The sequence below is a fragment of the Netta rufina genome (genome assembly GCF_964035555.1).
Source record: "Netta rufina genome assembly, chromosome: 2".
Classification (NCBI taxonomy): Eukaryota; Metazoa; Chordata; class Aves; order Anseriformes; family Anatidae; genus Netta; species Netta rufina.
Genome location: NC_140124.1, coordinates 131,011,395 through 131,034,592, shown reverse-complemented (window position 1 = coordinate 131,034,592; position 23,198 = coordinate 131,011,395). Strand labels below are relative to the sequence as shown.

The 23,198-nt window shown below is 35.6% G+C and overlaps 1 protein-coding gene across 1 annotated transcript in view; it reads right to left on the bottom strand.

Moving 5' to 3' along the window:
• RALYL (RALY RNA binding protein like) overlaps positions 1 to 23,198 on the bottom strand; it is a gene marked incomplete at its 3' end in the record, with an annotated part of 332,145 nt that overhangs the window by 57,334 nt on the left and 251,613 nt on the right. The window contains exon 3 of the mRNA XM_084281683.1: positions 4,049 to 4,124. Within this exon, the coding sequence (XP_084137809.1) occupies positions 4,049 to 4,124 (76 nt within the window). The remainder of the gene's footprint in view (positions 1 to 4,048; positions 4,125 to 23,198) is intronic.

The window sequence follows — 23,198 nt, the reverse complement described above, 5'->3', positions numbered from 1 at the left end:
GTTGATGAATTTATTTATTTATTTATTTTCCTAGTACATTTCTGGGAATCAAAGATGGGCTGCTCCTTTCAACCTTAGTACAATTAGTAATTGTTCACACACAGATTCAACCAGTTCTTTAAATGCTCATAACATTTCCATTGAATTTACACTCACATACTGTTTAACCACTTCTTTTATTCCATCCCTATGGATAAAATTGATTTTCTTAAATAGCTGGTCAATTAACCTTTTTTGCTAATGCAGAAGAAACCTTTTCTAGATCATCTAATTTTCTATATCATTTGCTATCCTTTTTTGAAGCATGGTCAAAAGTAACAGAATTATAAAAAGGTAGTTACACTAACAATCTTTTTGTGGCCACTTATACTGCTATGTGCCTTAGCCTTTCTGGTTTCCCAATGGATGATTTTGCTGTTCTTTTCTACCCACATTTAGTCATATGGTTTTGTTTCCACATTTTGTACAATTCCTTTTCACTTTTCAGGATCTCCTGGAAAGCGTCCAGCAGAAGACCACAAAGATGGTACAGGGCCTGGAGCATCTTCCCTATGAGGAAAGGCTGAGAGACCCGAGTCTGTTTAGCCTTTGGAAGAGACGACTGAGAGGGGATCTTACTAATGTTTATAATTGACTTAAGTGTGGGAGACAGGGATTTGGCCAACCACTTTTTTGTGATTTGTGAGGACAAGACGAGGGGCAATGGCCAAAAAATGGATCACAGGAAGTTCTGAACCAATATGCAAAAGAACTTCTTCATGGTGAGGGTGATGGAGCATTGGAACAGACTGTTCAGGGAGGTTGTGGTGTCTCCTCTGGATGTATTCAAGACCCGTCTGGATGCCTACCTGGGCAACTTGCTCTAGGGAACCTGCTTTGGCAGGGGAATTGGACCCGATGATCTCTTGAGGTCCCTTCCAACCCCTACAATTCTGTGATTCTAAAATTTCTTTCCAAGATATCCTATTTATCAGCTCCTTCGAGTTCATTGAAGTCTGTCCTTTTTGAAATCCATCCTACTTCTTACAGTCCTCACATTCTCAAAATGAATATCTTGTGAATTTTTAACCAATGACTGTTGTAGTCAAAATCAAATCTAAAGTAACATCTCTCCCTCCTAAATTTCTCTGTTTGTTGTGGGTTGACCCTGGCCAGCATCTAAGCAACCACAGTCAGTATCTGACTCCCCTTCCATTGCTTAATCACCCTCCCATGCTACCTCCCCAGGGGATGGGGAAGAATAGGAAGAGTAAAAGCAAAGAAATCTAATGGGCTGAGATAAATGCAGTATAATATGATAAGGAAGAAGAGGTAAAAACAAGTAATGCTAAGGCAATGACTTTTCACCTTCCACAAGCATAATGATGCCCAAGCATCCAGTTGGCTAATCATCCAAGCAATGGCTACGTTGGAAGACATACCTCCCCAGTTTTTATTTTGTGGTATGACATGACGCTATAGAATATCTCTTTGGCTAGTTCGGGCCTGTTGTCCTAACTGTGTTCTCTCCCAACATATTTCCCACCCCCAGCCTGCTCACTGCATGGGCAGAGTGGAAAAAAGAGAAAACCTTGATGCTGTGCATATACTGTGCAGCAATAGCCAAAACATTGATGTGTTTTAGTCATTAATTGAAAACACAGCAGCATAGGGGATCCCTTGAAGAAAGTTAAATCCATACCAGCCAGGTCTAGTATACTGTTTTTATATAAGAAAACGTTAACTTTGTCAATAACTTTGTAAGCCATTGATTTCCTCAGTTATTATTATTCTGCTAACAGATACGGGGATAATGAAATTTCTCTATTACCTTCAGATGAAGGCTTCTGTCAGTTGCTCAAAAAAAGCCTTTTTTAATCTTCTAGAGAATTGGTCTGTGATAGATCCATGAAAGAACACAACCTAAAATCTTTTTCCCTTTAAAGTTCCCTCAGAATTTTCCACGGGTAATGTACCTCTGTCTTGTCTGTAGAACAAGGATTTATGAGAAACTATTCAGAAGCTCAGATGTGGAAGTGGATATAAATGCCAGAAATTTTTAAAAATCTTTTGAAATATTCACACAGCAACACAGTAATCCCATGGCTACTAGTAACACCTACAGAGATTAACAGGTTGCAGTTGAGAGTAATGATAAAGCAGAAGCTCTCTTCTCCCAAAGTAATATTCCTAACACTTTTGCGAAGGGCAGCTATGTGCTAAAACTTCACAGCAACTCAGATCTAAAATGCTCATTCCTGTCTCATTCTGAGATCTCACTCTTGAATTTTCCTCTGATGCTTTCAGACCAGGCCAGCCTCTGATTTCACTGCTGAATTGCCGTTCTCAGAGCCTGTGTGTTTGCATTTCAACCACAGTAGAAATCAGCCCTAACTACTCTCATGGATCTGGAGTGTGGACTCTATAGTACTTTTAAGGAAAATGGAGTTTAGTGAGCATCAGTGCACGTATGCATGTCGATCTGTCAATCACCCTAAAAATATTTAAATATTTGATTTTTATTTAAAAAGAAAAAAAAAGTAGGTGTTTTTTCAGGTTTGTAGATGTATGAAAAAAAGGCATTTGGGAATAGAAGAAACACACTCAGGGGTTTCAAATATTTATCAATGTTGTCCCAAACACATAAGGATGAAATCTAGTCTTGTTAGATATTGATTTGCACCCTTTACACACAGATCAATGAGAAACCAGTTCTTTTGCTCTGAAATTATGAGCCATTTCACCGAATCATACAAATACAAAGTCACAAGAACTAGGCCATAGTCAGGCAATAAAGAGTAAAGTATTCAAAATTGAAATTGCTCTGATACATATATGTGTATATGTATACTTAAAAGAACAAAATAAATTATTGACTGTAGCTGCAGAAGTGGAGACATCAATAAACAGTTCACAAATCATCACACTGTCTTTTTGTATCAGTAGGTTTTGCAAATGACAGATTTATAATTTTATTGTGTACATCATTATAATTTTGTGAAATGCTGCATTTTTATATGGGGCTAAAGTCTTATGTTCTCCATTGCTGTCATTTTCCCTTCAGAAAAAATAAAGAGAGATGAGGAAAGAAAAATTATATTACCAGTGCATACAGAAATAAATACAATGTATACATATTTTTATGATACATCACATTTTAAAATTCAAAGCTTGAATTTTAGACTGAACACTTGAGTGTGGTCTTACAGCACTGAATGTTAACTGTGCACAATGTGGATGACATCACTGTCCCTAGAACAAAACCTGTGTGACTGCATTCTACTGCTTCATCCTAAAGGACTGTCACTGTCAAATATCTTTTCAAATAGCATTTTAATATATTAATACTCTATGTATAATACTTAGAGTTTAAAGTTGCAGCTCCGTCTTCTGGATAGTTCTTGCATTGACAAACATCTACGTGTATGGAGGATGAAGAGACCAGGTTTTTGGCCTCCATGAAATGGAAGGTATTTTCACTAAGAAATAAAGTCCTGATATGACTGATTATTTTATCTATTCTTCTGAATGTGTGCATTAAAATTTAGACACCCAAGTGGTCCTTTTTTTTTTTTCTTTTTCTTTTTTTTTTTTTTTTTTTTTTCCAGCAAGTAGAAGTTCTGTTTTTGTTGTTGTTTTTCCCCAACCAAAAGAGAGGCATTATTTGCATATGGTTATCATTTCATATAAGAATTGATCAAGGATTTTGTCTGCAGGGCTTATTCCTAGCTGGTGTCATTTTTATTTTTTTTTTCTGCTATGAACATCATACAGTCTTTATCTCTAGAAGTTAGACCATGGCTCTGGATGCATTATGTAGATAAACATAGCGTCAGACACTTCTGTCCTGGCTCTTTTACTCACATTCAGAAACTTTTGGTGTGTACAAGAGCTTGATTATATTTCTTATGAAAATCAAACCATAAATGGGGAAAAATCTTTTGTCTAGCTCATGTGCTACACAGTGACATTGCTGGACATATTTGGAAAACAAAACGAAACATTGCAGGTTACCATAGTTTTTTGAATAAGTTTGTTTTGCATTAAGTTAACATGAAATCTAACTTACCTGTAAAGTGCTGAAAGTGGCCGCTTGTTGCCAGGTTTTGGTCTGTATGGTTTTGGTTCTCCTGCCATGTTGATATCTGAAAGCAAACATTGAAACTCATAAGCTAAAGGTTTGGACCTTAGAGAATCTTTGCAAAGGCACCTTCATGACACTGAAAATGAGCAATAGGCAGTGAAAATGGACAGCATATATAAAACACTGATCTAGTTTTTAACCACTTTTAAATTGATGCTATAAAGTTTTCCTAAAAATTCTTATTTACATAAGAACTTTTACATAATTTACGTAAGAACATATGTACATATTTACATAAGAACTTTACATAGTTACATAAGAACTTTTACTGTTCTTATTTACATAAGGATTTTAGGCAAAATGAGAGAGAGAAAAAATGACCCTTATATTTTTTTAAAAAAGCACAGGAATTTTCACTCATGATGCTGAAAACAATAATATATTTCTACTGCACAAACTTGAATCGCAATTTAGATGTAGAGACAAATGATGAACTCAGGCCATATACTGTTGTGGAGGGCTGCAGTACTTTAGTACTCTTTAAGATCTTGCAAACAGTGGATGGATCTTTAACTGAGACTTCGCTATCTACTCGAAAAGAGAGTTTTCAAGAGCAAAGAAAAGGGTATCGATTTCCTAACCCAAATGCATCTTTTTTATTATTCTCAGTGTTGAAGCAAACTATCTTTAAAATTTTTATGGGGCAACAGAAAATCTGTTCTTGCATATACCTTATCTTAGGTAAGTACTCATAATTCTCAACAACATCAGAAATCTTGTGAAATTCCTTCCTTCCTTCCTTCCTTCCTTCCTTCCTTCCTTCCTTCCTTCCTTCCTTCCTTCCTTCCTTCCTTCCTTCCTTCCTTCCTTCCTTCCTTCCTTCTCTTCCTTCCTTCCTTCCTTCCTTCCTTCCTTCCTTCTTCCTTCCTTCCTTCCTTCCTTCCTTCCTTCCTTCCTTCCTTCTCTCCCTCTCTTTTCCTCCTTTTCTCTCTCTCCCTTTCTGTCTCTCTCTTCCTCTCTTTCCCTCTGCTTTCTCTTCCCCTCCCTCCCCTCCCTCTCGTTCTCTCTCTTCCCCGCTCGCTTTATCCCTCCCTTCCCCTCTCTCTCTTTCTCTCTCTTCCCCCTTTCTCTCTCTCCCTCCCCCTTTCTCTCTCTCCCTCCCCCTTTCTCTCCCCCTTTCTCTCCCCCTTTCTCTCCCCCTTTCTCTCCCTTTCTCTCTCCCTTTCTCTCTCCCTTTCTCTCTCCCTTTCTCTTTTTTCTCTTTCTCTTTCTCTTTCTCTTTCTCTTTCTCTTTCTCTTTCTCTTCTCTTTCTCTTTCCTCTTTCTCTTTCTCTTTCTCTTTCTCTTTCTCTTTCTCTCTTTCTCTTTCTCTTTTCTCTTTCTCTTTCTCTTTCTCTTTCTCTTTCTCTTTCTCTTCTCTTTCTCTTTCTCCCTTTCTCTCCTTGCCCAAGATGGAAAATTGACAGTCTAAATATAAACTTATATTAAAAGCACCCAAACTGGGTGTTGTACTTTACAACATATCTCATGGATAAAGTAAAGCAAATTCCATGCCATTTGAGTGATGCTGAAGCTACATCTCTGCTTGGTTTCACTAACAGACAAAAGGATAACATTCAACAAAATCAGGAAATCAGTAGATATTTTCAGTGTTAAATTTCTGTAAGAGAAACTATATATCCCATTTACCTAGTGATCAAGACTTTTGAGGAAGTACATGTTCTTAGTAAAGCCTGTGTTTAATCTGAATTGAAAATAGTAGACGAAAAAGTGAAGTAGAAAGCTGAGTTGAATGAAGAACTATTACTACACAGTGTAGTGATACTAAAAGACTAGACATTTTTATTTACATTATTTTCTATGTCAAAAGCTGCAGTAAAAGCCTGAGACTGATGAATATTATTTTGAACAAAGTCAGGAAAAAGGTTCCTCCATCTTTTTAGTAAGCAGAAACACTGAAATGTGCTCATGAGATTTTTTGAAAGGAGAGATTTTTCCATTGGAAATTTCATGCTTCAAGCATTAAAATAATTGTAAACATATTTTCCATTTAAATTCAATATTTTGAGATAAAACAACACATTTAATGTTGAAAATTAAATGAATTTTGCTTTACATAGGCCTATTTTCTGTAATTTTGATAATTTTTTTATTTTGTAAAATCTTCTCTATAAGAAGCAGTTTGGAATTAATTCTGATTGTCCTTCATTCTACTGTATTGTAGAATGTATTCTTTAAGAATGTACTTTTAAACCATAGTTTTTCATAAAATATTAAATTTATTGTTTTACTTATCTCTCTGAATTTGGATGAATATTGGATACAGTTTTCATGCTTTGTAGAAATGCTCCTCTGCCCTTAACTTAGAGCATGTGCTTTATTAAATATATATTAATCTTACTCTTCCATGGTTGTTAATCACTCAGCTATGATAACTTTATTTAAAAGAATATAAATTCTACTAACGTTGACCCAACAAAGTAAACATCAAGCATTTCTTGAAAATGATTGTGGAATTTTGATAGGTGTTTTGCATTTCCATTGGCTCTTGCAAATAACAAAATTGGAATGACTTTTTATCCTGTGACCCTTACGATAATTAGACCTATCCCCACTCTCTTAATATGTCAGCTTTAAGGTAATTGTCTTTATTGACTTTCACCATCTCCTGCTAAAATAAGGTCAGATTTTAGAAGAAAAACAATAAATAAATAAATAAATAAATAAATAAAAGTATAATTATAATTTGTTCTTGTGAAAATCCTGAGGCTGTGGGATTCACGTTCACATATTTTTCAAGTCTATCATCTCTTCTTTTTCAGAGCCACAGCCCAGGTCTCCATTCTTAGGTATATGAACAGTAAAGGGCTTTCAAAACGTTTTCACATCCTTCCAGAACAAATCAATACTGTCTAGATGATTATTCTCGTAGACCTACATTTGCAGGTCATTTACCTACTTTTAACAAAGATGTGTTGTATAGAAGACCTTGGTCTGTTTGCTATGTGTTCACCTTATTTTAATCAAATACTGTCAAAAGGTATTGTTATAAGAAAACACAGAATCAGTTAAGATTCCCTGGCACATAAATAAATCTCTAAAGGTATTAGCAGAAAACAGTGAACTATGTAGCACAGACAGTAATAGCCCGAATTTCTCTTTAACACAGGAAATATTTCATAGTAAAGCCATACACATGGGATTTTTGTCTTAATATGAAACTGATTGAATAGCTCTGCAACTCTCTAAGCACCTTGTAGTAAGTTAAGAATGTACGTAAGAAATGGTTTGAAAAGTTAGAACAGATTTTCATCCCATTATTTTTCAACACTATCTATTCCAACCTCAATTTTCTAACTAAGATTAGAAGTGAATCTGTCAACATTTTACAGGATAGATTATTTCTAGCGCTACTGGAAATCTTGTGAGATAACTTGTTCTCTTGCTTCATCCATCATTAGTTTTGCAGCAGACATTTACATCCAGTAGGTCATAAACCATGTGTCAGATAAATTTGTTGGCTGCAGCATGGAGATTTACCTGCACTAATGATCCCACCCTGAGGAATGCAGAGAGGTACCACTCCTTACGGTGTAAAATTAGCAACTGTGTTTGTTCAGGAATATGAACTAGGCAACTTGATGAAGCACACACAGGGTAAAGGAGTGTGGGAACTCATATTATTTGCTCATATCATTTGAACATATATGCTATAAATGTTCTCTTACAGATCAACATTATGATAAATTCAACATTGAAATTCAAAATATTAAGGGATCAATATGAATAGGAAAGTGACTGAGCAAACAATTGTGATACAGCAGTCTGCTCCTTATGTACTTTCAAAATCAAATATGATTACTTTCCATATTAAATGAAATGCATCTATCTGTTCCTGTTAGCATAGGAAAGGTGAAGGCATTAGAACTACATTTCATAAAATTTTGTGTGTCATCAGCAGAATTATCTAATTTAAAACATAGTGTTTTTATTTATAGTTATACTGAAAAATTCCTAGCAATTAATGAGAAAAAAAGTACTTAAAGAAAATGCAAGAAAATGCAATTTAGAGAGAAGCGTACTTGTATTCAGAGCTACATAAACTGGTCTGAAAGAGCAACTCAGCACAGCATGATTATCTTTGTCTTATCACTCCTTCCTACTACTGACTGCCTACCTCCTCTAGGCTATATAGTAATGACCAAAAAGGCTATGGTGCACAAACCCTCCATTTTTGGAGAGGCTGTATCAGCCAGCCTTGGGGCTTTGCTCACAGATTTGCTGCTTAAGCCATTTGACAACTCAGTCCTGAGGGCAAATGCATAGTTACCTTTAAACAGGCTTTGTAAATGTAAACAATGATACCAAAAATGTTGTATTCACACACCACGAGTATTTCAGTCCTCAGTATAAATGTCCTTCAGATTCTTTAAAATTTTTTATTTGTAGAGGAAAAAAAAGTAGCCAAAGCCCATCTATCTTTTTGACTCACAAAAACAAATATTGTGAACTAGCAGATTCAACAGGCACAGGCTCAACAGATGAAAACTGGGACTTCCACTCCTATAAATCTAGGACTCATTTCTCAGGCTTGTTTGCTATAAAATTAAATATTCCCATTCCCAGGCACTAGAACTTAGTATCTATTGTATTGACTTGTCAGAGCGGTTCCTGGTATGACTTTTAGCCTGAGGCAACAAAGTATTCTCTTGTGCAATTTCTAGACATAGGTAGAGACTTGAAATAAACTAGGGACCATTGCTGATTGGCACTTTAGATGTGACCACTTTGCTTTTCAAGGTAAGGCCAAGTGACAAAAAATGGTCACAGATATCCATAATTAAATATTACATATGCTGTTCTGAGTGTGGGCTGCATGTCAGAGAGACCAAGAGCCCAAACCTGGAACTAAGGAAGGCCTTGTAGCCCAACAGTTAATTTCCTAAAACTTATTTCGTCAGATGGTCTTTCACCCATTCCTGTGAATGACTGAGGAGACATTCCTTGAAAACTCCCACAGTTTCTTGACTTAATATATTGGTTAGAAAAGGATATAATTGTGTACTTCCAGACTAGCTCTGTGTTAGACTAATCTTTAACTGAAGTGCTAGGAGACACAACTTTGTACAAAACTGGACACTTTTCAAAACAGTAATTGAAGTTAAGGTAAGAGAAAGCATTCACACGATGAATGTAAAATCTATATCCTGATAGATACGGGTATAGTGAAAATGAAATGCACTTTCTCCCCCCACCCCTTTTTCTTTTTTTTCTTTTTTTTTTCTTTTTTTTTCTTTTTTTTCTTTTTTTTTTCCACATGGCCCAAAGTATATGGGACAAAAGAGAAAGACCAAGAGGTAGATGCAATTTAAAGAAGCCTCTAGTCATGTGATTTATAGCATAAATGAACATCAGCAAAACCAAAGCTGAACTGTCTTTCTTTTATGTTCTTTCCTTTGCCAGTCCTATAAATATCCTCCCTGCTGCATACTGAAGGAATTTTAATGAAGCCATATGACATCTTTTACATCACAGACTTTTTTATATATGTTACATTAATTGCATGTTATCTCCTCTCTTTTCCCCATCTCTAGCAATAAAATGTGAAAAATGCAGAGAGAAGACAGTTCTCAGTTCTGTTCAATTCTGTGCCAAAATTGTGCAGCTGTAAAGTAGAAACTTCCCTGAAAATTGAACACAAACTCAAATTAAATTTCATGGTTAGTAAAATATTAAATGAAGGTCTGGGTTACACATTTCCCCCTTTTTTTTTTTTTTTAATAGTATTAAAAATAATTTGCTTCTGGGGCTTTCAGCTGCATTTGGATTTTCTCTTAGCCCTGTAGTAATTGGAAGTTTTTTTTTGTGTGTTTTTCTTTTTTTTTTTTTTTTTTTTTTTTTTAATTTACAAAGATGACAGCTATTAATGCTTCAGAAAGAGCCGCTGGTTGAATAGTATATGAAATTGCTTTGTTCAGTCATCTCTTCTTTCAGTAAATTCTGGTAGAATGAAATGAGGCTATAGGATTGTATAAGCTATCATTCTTAACACCATTCAGTAACAGAAGTGTCAAGCATTGCTATGCCAGAGAGTCGTTTTCTGTTTCCCAGAGAACCAGATTGGCGTGAGGACAGGCGATTGCTAAAATGGGACATCCTGTCCTGTCTATCCACCCATTGCAAACAGTTCCTTCAGGGTTCTAGGGCAGCAACCTCTCCCTTAGCTGCAGAACAGACGTTGATGTGCTTCACAGCTGATGCAGAGCGTTGGTCTGTCTTGATTTTTGTCTGCCTGCTGCCTCCTCTGTCCTCCCAGCCCTACTACAGCCACTGGGCAGCACTTCCTGTAGAGTGTGCAACCAGCAGCAGTCTATAGCATGTCTAGGGAGAGACATTGCAGCCTGAGGAAGGGGAGAACACTAATTTTGTGGCCTCTTGAAGACTCCCCGTGGACTCTGCTGAGATTGCAGAGGCTGTGGCTGAGACTTCTCAAACTGCTTCTCTGCCACTGCTTGAATTCCAGCAGATAAATTCCTGTGACAAGTCAGGAGTCACTCCTGAGTACTGGGAAGTGGCAGATGGGACACCACAAGAAAGGGGTGTGTCTTGTGAAGAGATTCCTTTGGAAAGGAAGCCGTGTTGGTAACAATCCTCCCCACTATTCCTCCTCTTTAGCACTAGATCAGCAGGCTTCTCTACAGGACAATCCACACTGCTGTTTTACAGGTTGCAAGAGATTCAGACTGGTCTGCTGGGGACTACTTGGACATAGCCAGTTATCTTCAGATCAGCTCTAAGGGCTACAAGAATTTAAGTGTTAACTGTGGAAACCCCTAATTTTGTTTTTTGCTATGGCGACCATGAAGCTAGCAGTCATATGAGCACTTCACCCCAACAGAGCCAAAATCTAGAAGTAGGCAAGTGTAGTCTTCGTTATGCAAAAGGGCTCTTTTAAGTTAACCAAGTTTTCAGCCACCCTGTTACCTACCCAAATAACAAGATTTCTACCTGCCTGTGCTTGTTTAACACATGGACTAGTTAATTCTGCACACACAGAAGATTGACAATGACATAAGGATATAGGAAAGCAATAGAAAAGCACATCAGGAACTTTCTGCTACCTTCAGGAAAACAACAACAACAACGAAATAAAAAACAACAACAACAACAACAAAATGTTTTAATATGAGTTTAGCTAGCCAAAAGAAAAGTTCAGGCAGCGTTTTATATGACACTAGTACCTGCTCACACTGTAGCATCTTATTGTTGACATTGAAAGGACAAAAAATGGTCCTTGAGCTGCAGCTTTTTCACTGTCATTGTTGCCATTAATGGGAAACAACTGGTCCTTGAGTTACAGATTTTTCCAGACCGTGAGGTTTGCAAGGAGCACCTTTCTCTCTTTGGTTTCTCGTTAACATAATAAAGATAGTGTTTACAAAAAGAAAATAGAGCACCTGTCTTCTTTCAGATCAAGCACAGTCATTACAGGGCAGCAGCCAACAAACTGTCTGCTGCTTTTCTTTGTTAACAAAGATAGTTATTACCATGAGACTTAGACAAAGTTTAATGTTGACTAGATGTCTGAGTTTCTCAGCATTGCAATTAGCCTCGAGCAGCAACATTAAACAGCATAGTGGGGATACAGTATGAAAGTCCCTTGTCTAACTCTTTCATACTTCAATATTACTCCCCCCCCTCCCCCCAAGGAACATGCCCTGAACCTCAGTAATTTTAAAATCTTCCTCAAAATGCTTTATTTATTTTTTTAATTTTATTTTTTATTTTTTGTCTCACTCTTACTAATGTTAGCTTCATGCTCCAAGCAATAGTTTTTCATGACAATTGAAATCTGTTGAATACAGAAGAATTCAGTCCCCATTGCCCCAATCCCTTTGTCTTTCTTACTATTTATCTTGCAGATTGCTAACTTTATTAATGCAAATGTAAACAATGGTTATTTTTTCCTAAAATAACCATAACCATAGCAATAACAATATTTTCCCACAAATTACTGACATTATTTTATTTGTATTTGCAGTTGATATTTCTTGGACTTTCCAACAAATTTTGCCTAATTTTAAAGTGTATTTCTCCATAATTTTGAACAGTGTACTTTCCCAATGCTTTCTGGGTGGTGCAAACAGTATTGTTTCCAGGGCAGTGCTTTCCAAAGCTCAACTCAGGGGCACTTTCGAGCTGCTAAGAGGTGGGAGGACAAAGCGTGCTTATCTGAAAGTCTGTCTGGTGTAACTGCTTCTGCCTCTAGGTTCTGCTGGCATAACAGGTGTTATTGACAGATCAGTGTGTTTTTCATACCCTGAACTTTGCTGTCAAAGCCTTCAAGGGCAGTTCTGAACCACCCCAAAATCAAACCATATGTCTGAGAGCACTGTCAAAATGCTTCTTGAACTGCAGCAGGCTTGGTGCCATGACTACCTCCCTGGGGAGCCTGTTCCAGTGCCCGACCACCCTCTTGATGAAGAACCTTTCCCTAACCCAGCCTGACCCTCCCCTGTCCCAGCCCCATTCTATTTCCTTGGGTTCTGTTTCTGTCCCTAGAGAGCAGAGCTGAGTGCCTGTCCTTCTGCTCACCTCGTGAGGCCGCCATGAGGCCTCTCAAACCTCATCTTCTCTGGGCTGAGCAAACCAAGTAAGCTCAGCTGAACTCAGCTGCTACTTACATACATATATCTTATCTAGTTTCAGGGGTCTCTGAAAGAGGTTCTTTTCAAATTCCAAATACACTTTGGAGTAGCATACCATGTCTTACATCACTTTCCTTGAGATATAGTATTTTCTTCTGTGCCAAACTTATGGAAATTTGTGTCCGGAATATCTCATATTAGAGTTCTGACAAGCTTCATCTTTGTAACAAAACCGTTATAAAAGTGATGATGGATAGCCACAGAATTAGCTCATATGTTTTCATGTAATAACTTTAAAATTTTGTTTTCCTTGCACAATAAAACTGTATTGCGGACTAATATAGCAGTGCTACAAAGGAATATACTGTGACACTCAATATTCTGAAGTCTACCATTTTTATTAACAACTTGGATATATTTTTATTAACAACATTGGATAAAATGACAGCAGAAGTGGAGATAATTCCAGTGAAATTTGGCACATGGGAGGAAGCATTATTGTGGAGGTGATTTAAAAAAATAAACGATATGCTGAATCTAATATTTCTGTATAAGCAATGCTCTGGTTATAGCAATGTTTTAACACTTTCATTGCCAATAATGCATTTCACCAGTGGATCTAATTTATATTAACAACCAAACTGCAGCAGCATAGAAGCTTACTGCAAAAGCAGGACATATAACAATTGGAAATACTGACAAGCTTTAAAATGAACGCTATACAGTGTTCTTTTATTGAGCTTTCTTTAGCATTTCTGCAAACAAAATATAAAAATAGTTTATAGGAATAGAGAAAATATAATATCTTGTCAGATTGATGGTTCATATACTCTAGTTTTCTGCCTCCAGCTGTCCTAGATGTTTTAGAAGGAGACATAAGAACCTCAAACTAGTTAGATACAATATTATTTTCCCTCCATTCTTTTATCATCCCAGCATGATTCTTCTCCAAAAATGTTAAATAGCTAAGGATTAGCCTAGATCCTAGAACATGATGTTTTATCTTTCCTCCTATACTGATTTTGCTAAGTAGAACTGGAAATCAGTAATACTCTAAGTAGCCTTGCTAACCACATACATGTCCAATCACTGTTATTCTTAATAATATATATTATTATTATTAGCAAAAATGTGTTTCTCATCAACAAGTGAGCTTTGCAAGCCTCCCCATCTTTCATCCTCTTAACCCTTTCTTCAACTACTATTCTTTTTAACTACTGTAATAACCAAAATCTTGTCAGAAATCTTTTCTCTAGACATAAAACATCATTTTTCTCTCTTCAATTTATTTAACTTCTGCTGTCTGCTTCTATAAACTTATGTTTGGTCTTGCATGCAGATACACCTCATATGCTGCTTCAGAAATTCTTTGGCAAGTAATTATTAAGGTGTGCTTCATATTATTAATGATGTCGATTTACATATATTTTAAATCACTAACAGGAGGCATTGTAGTAGGTTACTAAAAATAATTTTAGCAAAAAAGTAATTATTATTAAACTCATCAAACCTAGTCCAAATATCAAAAATACTACAAAAAAAGACTACACAAGACAATATAATTTTAATTAAAAAAAAAAAAAAAGATGAAATTATCATGAATATTAATACATAGTGCTAGGAAAGTTCTCAAATGGGTCATTCACAAAGCTTTACATTAAGTGAACACGTGTTCTTCTATGCTTTCCAGTTTCACTTTCTGCCTACCTTAGTTTTTCTGTACAACCAATTGGTCTCTATTACTCATGAGGAAAATACATGATTTTGGCTCAGGGAATGTAGGAATGAAGAACTCTGTCACTCTGACTTACTTCTTTTCACCAGAAATTTTTGGGCCCATGAGATTTCTAATTCATTTCTTCAGAACACATGATTTGATTAAACCACACACATACACACACAGCACAAATATTTGTAAAAAAGACTTCAGAAAATAATCTCTACTTCAGCTTGGAAAAAAAAATAAAAATATATATATATATATATATAGAGAGAGAGACAGAGCTAGACAAGGCGATAAACACCCAATGGGCATTCCTTCCAAAACCTTGAAGGTTTTTCAGCTCATTCCAGGAGTTCAGAATACTTATTTTTACAAAGGGTCTCATTGGAAGCAAGACTGTTTGTTTGGTGGCTTGGTCATGAAGTTAAAATAGATTAATTTAAAGATTAAAATTTTCACCCAGGTTCTTAACCTCTGTTGAAGCTTCCTGTGTTTACCTTTCCCTTCCTATGATTATGCATGTATGTTTGCATATGAACATATTCACAATATAAGCTTACATTTTCAACTGGATTTGTTTTTTGTTAAGTTCTGTAATTCATCTTTATCACACAGTTTCTGAAAATAGAAGGTCAGAAAGGAACACTGAGGATATTGAATTTCTGAAGCCAGATTTAAATTATTGCTGTTAAGTGGATGCTGGAATTAGTTGCTTTGATATAGCAAACAAAACATTCTTTATTCTCAGAAATGTCATGTCTGAAATTGTTATCTATCGTTATTGTTAAAAGAAGACTGGTGGCATAGACCTATCTGAAACCTCAGTACCCAGTACCTGAAGCTTTTAGAACATATATATATATATATATATATATTAATCCCCCAATACAATAAGAAATTTCAGTGGCTGATCAAATGAAACAACTCTCTAAGCTCACCTAAAACTATTAATCTTCTGGACATACTGCATAAACCACGAATCTCAAGCCTGTCATTTAAAATGAGGAAGGGAATATAAGCAAAGATGTGGGCAGACTTTTTAAAGCTTTACCATCCTTATTTTAAAAGTCTAAAAGCGATCCCTAAACCTTGCATTGCAACAAAAATGGCCAGAGAAAAGTACTAGGCTGAGTCATCCCCCTGAATAAAAATGAATGTGATTCAACACAACATTGCCTCAGCACAGTGTTTCCTAATCTTTCACTTGTTAATGTTCATCTTCTTATCAGACACTGCTGTTAACACCATGACATACTTTGTGCTTGAAAGCATAGCCAGAAACACAACAGCTAAACCCTAAAAATATTTATGCTGGCCTGATACACATTGGCCCAACAGCCTAAAGCTACCTGTACATACCTGTACCCTGCTTAACCTCAGCACTACAATCCTTTCCAATAATACTTGATGATATTTATCAATCTTATTGTTTTCAATTCTGTATTTAAAAATATTTGTACTTATTTTTTCCAATAAATTAGGCCAGATTGGAAAAGTACTGCTCATGTAAGAAAGGAGAGAACTTTGGAAGAGGCTTTTGAAAGCTCTCTGTTAGTATAAGTTTCCATTTAAGTATGTGGTAACTTAACTTAGATCAGTACTGTTATTCTTCACAGCTGAATCATATGATAATATGATAATCAGAATATATATATGTGTATGTATACATATTAAACTTACTAGGGTGGAATCTAGTAAACTCCCATAAGCAGGAAGAACACCCTGGCCTTTTTATCTTTGACTCTTGCTTACTCACATCGTCATTGTCATCTTGATCTGCCTTATTTTGGAGAAAAATACATCCAGCAATGAAAGTTCCCAGGGACTTGAGATGTAACTGCCTGTAATAAAGGGGTTCCAGAAGAAATAACAGGAAAGTCTAGCTGTTTCCATAATGGTTGCATCTGGGTGGAAAATGGGGGGAAAAAATGTTGTATCAAGAATGGCTGTCTACTTAAGTACATGGCATTGTGTGATCTGTACTGTCCAGTCAGCATGCTACACACAAGACCTCAGTGCAGTTTTAGCAGCAGCTGTCCTCCAGTCCCAGCATATTTTCTTTTTATAGAGTGATTCACAAATAAATTAAAACATTGTGAAACAATAAATTTTAGTAAATGTGTTCATTACTTCATTTTTATGCCACTCTCTAGGATACTGAGCCACCATCATAATGGCTCCAGGATCAATAATGGCAATTAACTCTTTTTTGTGTGCACATTTTTTCCCTTTATTTTTGCGTTGTTTCCCAAACGCTTTTGTTTCACACTTTAAACAATTCTGAAGACTGAGATTAATAGAAAATCATGAACCGGAACATGGAAATGCTTTTTTTCAGCTTGAGCTCATATACGCCTGCCATAATCAAGCATCAGTAACCTACCAGAAAACCAGAGCTCTTTTCAAGGTATTTCCAAGTTCTGATGTGGAAGGAATACATCACTATTTGGAGTAGATTAATGTTTTCCTTCAGCACAGTTATTTAGGTTTGTCTGGAAATAAAGGCTAGTTTTTTTTTTTTTTTGTTTTTGTTTTTGTTTTTTTGTCTTGTTTTGTTTTGTTTTGTTTTCCTCTGTTTGCTGCAAGTAACCCAGAGTGCAATAATTACTTTTATACTAGACACTTCCCAATAAAAAAAGTGTTCAGACCTACTGCACTCATGAGATCACAGCTCCACAAGTGCTGTTCAAATATTTAAAGTGTATAAATCCTTCTCTCCAAAATGTACAAAATAAACATGTTGACAAGTTATTACATTGAATAATTAGTGTCTGGCTATGCTCTCTAAATTAAAACTTGTGTGTTTGGTATTTCTGACGGCATTGCAGTTTTGAGAAGGTGGGTAGTACAGCTGAATATGAAGAACAATGCTCAAGGGAGAATGAAATTCACTTGGAAATAACAGTGACTCGGTTTTGGATTCAGTGGGTTCTTTGGGTTCATCTACCACTTGTGACACATGTTGATTGGGATGATCATGATGGATTGTGCACAGCATATTTTTTTCTGTTAGGATGCCAGCCAAAACTGAAATAGCTGTCCTGCCATGGCAGAACAATGAGTGAGAGCAAGCACAGTAGGGATTAGTTGCATCATTGACACAGAGGGATACAGCCAGTTGTGTAGGAAACAGGGAACAGGAGGGCACGTGAGCCACAACACCAGCCCATTAACCATATAAATATTCCACTCAGGTCTCCTAATGTTAATGAGATGAGTGCATCCTGCTTTACTTCTGCCTTTCTCTGTACCTCAGACTGCTTCACAGGCAGCTCACATACGAGTCTGTGGGTTGCCTGTGAAAAAATTTCTGGTATGTGTGAGAGTACATTACAGCAGTGTGGCACAGACAACCACTTGGACTCCAACGGCAAAACCGAGGTCTTGATTTTCATACAAGAGTATGATGAAGTTTTATGGGGCATGCACATAACCTTACATTTACTCAAAAGTATTTTTCATGTATTACCAACAGAAAGAAGTGCCGGAGCATTTCCATATGAAAAACCTTACCCCTGCACAGATTGCCAGGTTCCAAGTTTTTCTAATCTAGGAAAGGTTTTAGCTATCACATCCTTAGCTGAATTCAAATTTATTTAATTATTTTTGATTTGAGAGAAAATGTAAAAGATAGCATTCCATGTACAAAACCCATACAACACTGGAAAAGCTACCATGCTAGAGGAATATTTCTATGTCATTTGTTTACAAATCATTCTAAGTTAATAATAGCAATTTTTATTTACTTATAACATGAGAAAAATTCAGAATATGTGCTAAATTTAAATAACAATAAATAAATAATCATCTTAAATTTTTAAGTGTAAATATAAATTAACATAATGTGTAAATATTTAAAATATTAATATTTTAAATTAAATACAGGAATTGCTTATACTTCTACAGTATAAAGTATACTTCTGCCTTTTATGCAGAATAGTATGAGGGCTTTCACTAGTTTTTGCTTTCACTAGTTCCACTGAAAGTTAAATATGAACATATATTTTGATATAGGATGACATCAGGGGAGAAGTAAATCACAGGCTTTTTGTTCAGATAGTTACGTCATTGGCATCCCAGCAATAAAAGGAATCTACCAAAAATATCAAATAAATATTATATTACACTTTAGCACCAATTTTTCAAGTTCAATCTGTTAAATATACATTGTTTTTAACAATAGAAAATACTCTTTTTATTCTACTTTTTGTGAGGTATATTTATGTTTACTTAACTAATAAATTATTTCAATAGCTTCCCCTTTATCCAGCAACAGAAGCTGTACAAGAAACTTGCAGTGTTAAATCTGTATAGTGTGGATGGAGACATGAAGCTAAAGGTCCATGCTTTTGTAAAATAAGCAAAAGGAAAGACACAACACTGACAAATAGTGAGTAAAATACCCCAAATTCTGCATTTTGGAAGGAATTATTTCAGTCATTACACTGATTTCCAATTTATGAGCAATATTAAACGAACAAGCTAACATAAACAACAGAACCAGAGAATTAGCTGTATTTTCTGAAGAGCTCAAATTTATTTACTTTTAAAATACAGATCTTTATCCCCTTCTTTCTTTTACACATCTACAAAAGTCAGCACCCTTTATTCATTTCCTTTTTCATTCCCAAGAACAGGACTAGCTGTATTCTAATCACTTCTGAGAATTTGTTCTTTTCTCTCAGTGAGCTACAAAAAACCAGAGATTTCACAGAATCACAGAATCATCTAGGTTGGAAGAGACCTCCAAGATCATCTAGTCCAACCTCTAACCTAACACTAACAAGTCCTCCAGTAAACCATATCACTAAGCTATACTTCTAAACATCTTTTTAAGACCTCCAGGGATGTTGACTCCACCACTTCCCGGGGCAGCCCATTCCAATGCCTAACAACCCTCTCAGTAAAGAAGTTTTTCCTCATATCCAACCTAAACCTCCCCAGCACAACTTCAGCCCATTCCCCCTCATCCTATCATTGGGCACGTATTAGAATAGACCAAGAATTTCTTACAGGCTATCTGTGTAATGAAGACTGAACACACTTTACCCTGTAAGGACCCGTACTACACAATGAGCTTTCACATTTATTGTGCCGGCTGGAAATGAATGATGCTAGTTCGGTATGAATGGGATTCCGTCTTTCATACCCCACATCCATTTGTCATGAAAGCATTCAAGCCACATGGACCTCTGGGCTCACACACACCACATCCAGCTGTATTATGTCATGTCACATCAGGAAACACACTAAGGAGGTGTAGTGTGTTCACACAACCAGGAACATTTCATACAGGTTTCTCCAATGTTAAAGGAAGTATTGACTTTATCACTGCATGATATGGCTCAGTAATAAAGGCAGTATTTTTTCTCACAGATCAACAACAGCAACAGCTTCCTTTTACTGAATTAGCCATACATGAGTTACAATCCAAAAAAAAGATATGAAATAGTAAACTGTTTTAAGTAAGAATAGAAATTGTGTTATTTCTCTAAAACTGGTGTGTAACTTTTCCAAAATTAAAAATCATGTTGGCAGTGTCAAAATTTATGTTGGTTCTAACGGTTTCACCCACTGAGCATCCAAAAAGTAAAACCCACAATTTTATTTGTTTGTTCATCTTTAAACCAATTACTGCCAAAAGGCACATTTCCAAACTACTAAAAAACAATTGTTTAAAATATATTAAATCACATTCTACATTCTACCGTCTCCTTTGTGGTTCCACATGGAACTGGAAAAGTAATTGTCCCAAACTTGAATATTACAAAGGAAATTGATAAAAAAGCACACTGCTATATGATAGCACAGATATGGTCAACAGAGGTTTGTAAAAAATTCAAGGAGGCTTTTGTCTCTGCAGAGTATCTGCAGTGAGTCCATTACTGCTGGACGGAAGCTGCGTAATCCAAATAGGTTACGGTACAAGGCCAACTAACAAGGGATACTACAATGGATGGCTGAAGCCCAGTTGTTTTAATTCAACTTCCAATCCACACTGGGAGTGGGAAGGATGTCCATGGAGATGCTCCTACTATCCATTTCCAAATCTTGTGGCCACTTCCTTTCAATTCTCTGGCATAAGTGAAAGGTGTCATGTGGCCTTATTCCTGCAAATGTATCCAGGCACATGACTCTATATTATTATTATTATTATCATTATCATTATTATTATTATTATTATTATTATTATTATTATTATTATTATTTTGATTTAGGTTCCAGCCCAAATCAAATCAGATTTTTTTTCTTCAGCTTGAACTCCACTGAAAGGAAATTGATTATTACTGCAACTTGAATTCTTTTTTAGATTATGACTGAACCAAGAATGGATTTCAGAAAAAAAGTTAAATCTGTAAACACTTTGGGAAGAAAATGGCAACTGGGATTTGGAGTTTAATGAATAACAATAAGGAATTTATTTTATATGCAATTTAAATTTCTCATGTATATATAATTTCCTGAAAAAGCGTTTTGCTTTCTCTGCCATTTTATTTAGGACCCAAAGTAAGGGCTTTGTTATCTTTCTTCAGGGAAAGCAATGAAGAAAAGCTCACTGCAGTGAGATCTCCGGTCAAATGCTGGTCTTTATTTGGATATCAAAACTCTTAATGTATGACCTATGCGAGCCTTCCTGCCATTTTGAAATAAATTAGAAACAAGATCATAAAGAAGCCTTGTAAACAGGAGATTAAGAATGAAAAGCAGGGAACTTCCTGCTTATTGTTTCCCTTCTAATCATGAACAGCCTTTCACTGACAGTAATTATTTTCCCCATTTTTAACAGAAGTAGTCTCTAAATTCCATCCTAAACATACCTTTTATTTACTTGTAACCGTAGATAATAATTGTTAGCATGGTGGCCGAAGGAAAAGCCAGAATCTTCCCAAATTGTACACAGAAAGTACCAGAAGTCCCAAATTATAGACATTTGCATTTGAAAAATCACATATATTAATACTGCAAAAGCCAAAGGGAAAATCCATTTGGCATAGGAAGTGTAAATACTGGAGCATATCATTTAGTCATACTAGGAGCAGAATTATTTCAAAAGAAAAAAAAACTCTTGGTTTATTCTTGACATCTAAAATGCTCATATTTATGAAACAGAAATATAGCTCAGAGACTATTGCTGTTGCTTGATTTTATCAAGCTTAGGCATTTATTCATGTGTTAAGACTTCCACTTAAAGAAAAAGGACTGTGTGTAGAATTGTAAAACTGACACAGAATTAAGAATATTTTTACTCAAAGTACCAAGAAAGAGGGAAAAAATAGTAGCAAGGTCTAGAAGCTGTATAGAGCTGATGGGAAGAAACAGAAACAGTCAAGAGTGGAAATTTAAGTGTAAACTCATCCAGACTACAAAATGCACAAGATAATAAATACCACAAAAAAATATCCTATAAACTCTGATCAAAAGTCCACGTTTAGCTACAGTTTTGCATGATGTAAAATATCATCTTTCATGAACATTAAAAGTTCATTTTATAAATGAATAGCTTTTCTGTACTTGGTATACCTGCTGTCTTGTCAATATGTAAGTGCAAAATAAATCACAAAGACTAATTACACCTATACACTGCACTGATCACGTCTTTCTACAATCTCAGCAGCGGAGGAGCTTGCTGTAACAGGAAGTGAGAAATACCACAAGAACTAAGAAACTGGTATTTCCTAATCATTCCCTAGAAAGAAAACCTCAACAACACAGATATTACAAACATGTTGTAATTTGTCAACAAGTGTTTAAATAGGGATTTTTCAGCTCAGAGCGTAGTGATACAATATATTTGGCTGGTATCACCTTTTCTAAATGTCACCTTTTCACACTCTGGTATTGCACCCAGCCCTGTCAGTCCCACTTACATCATGCTCATACTGAGTTCTGTGCATGTTCCTTCTGACTGCACTGATGCTCCTTGTGCTATGATTTAGCACATTTACCAGCTGATCTCCTTTTAGTAGCCTTCAAGATAAAGTCACTGACATGCACAAAACTAAAGTGACTTATATTCTCCTAAGAACAATGTCATAGTTTAATATATTGCCCTGTAATCTTCTGTCAGTAAATAGATAATTTTTTACTCAATAAATACTTTTATTTATTATTTACTGAAATCTCAAACATATTACTACTTAAGATAGTAAGATTTCAACATAGTATATTTCACTTTGTACATAAAAAATACAACATTTAAGACTTGCATGTAAAAATTGTTACCAAAAAATCTGGTTTGTATTAATTTATTTTCTTCACTTTTTCTTGAAAAATATTTCCATGTTAATTAATTTTCTCGGGTTTAGTACCTGCCCTTTTGCATATTTCAATAAATAGAAATGCAGCAGATTTATATTCATCCTGATTCATATTCAATTTAAAGAAAAAGAAAGTGAAGATGATATAAGAAAAAATCATGTCTCTTGTCTCTCTAAAAATTGGTTCATTGGGGTTAACACTTATCTTCAGCTATCTTTGATAGCTGAATTATGAAAATTTGGAATAAATAAGTGGTCTGACTTTTTGCAGGAAATAATGATTTGCAAAAAAATTAAAGTACAGGGAAGATCACAGAGCCTAAAATAGGAGGTTTTAAACAAAAAACAAGGGAAGGTCTGAGTTAATCAGTCTTCATGTGGATATTTAATAAAACAGGACAAGTGACCTTATACAGAGGCAGAGAATACCCAGATACACTTGAGGTAGCTTGGATCAGCTGTAACATGGTTGTAATATTGATATGACCTTGACTTAAACAATTACA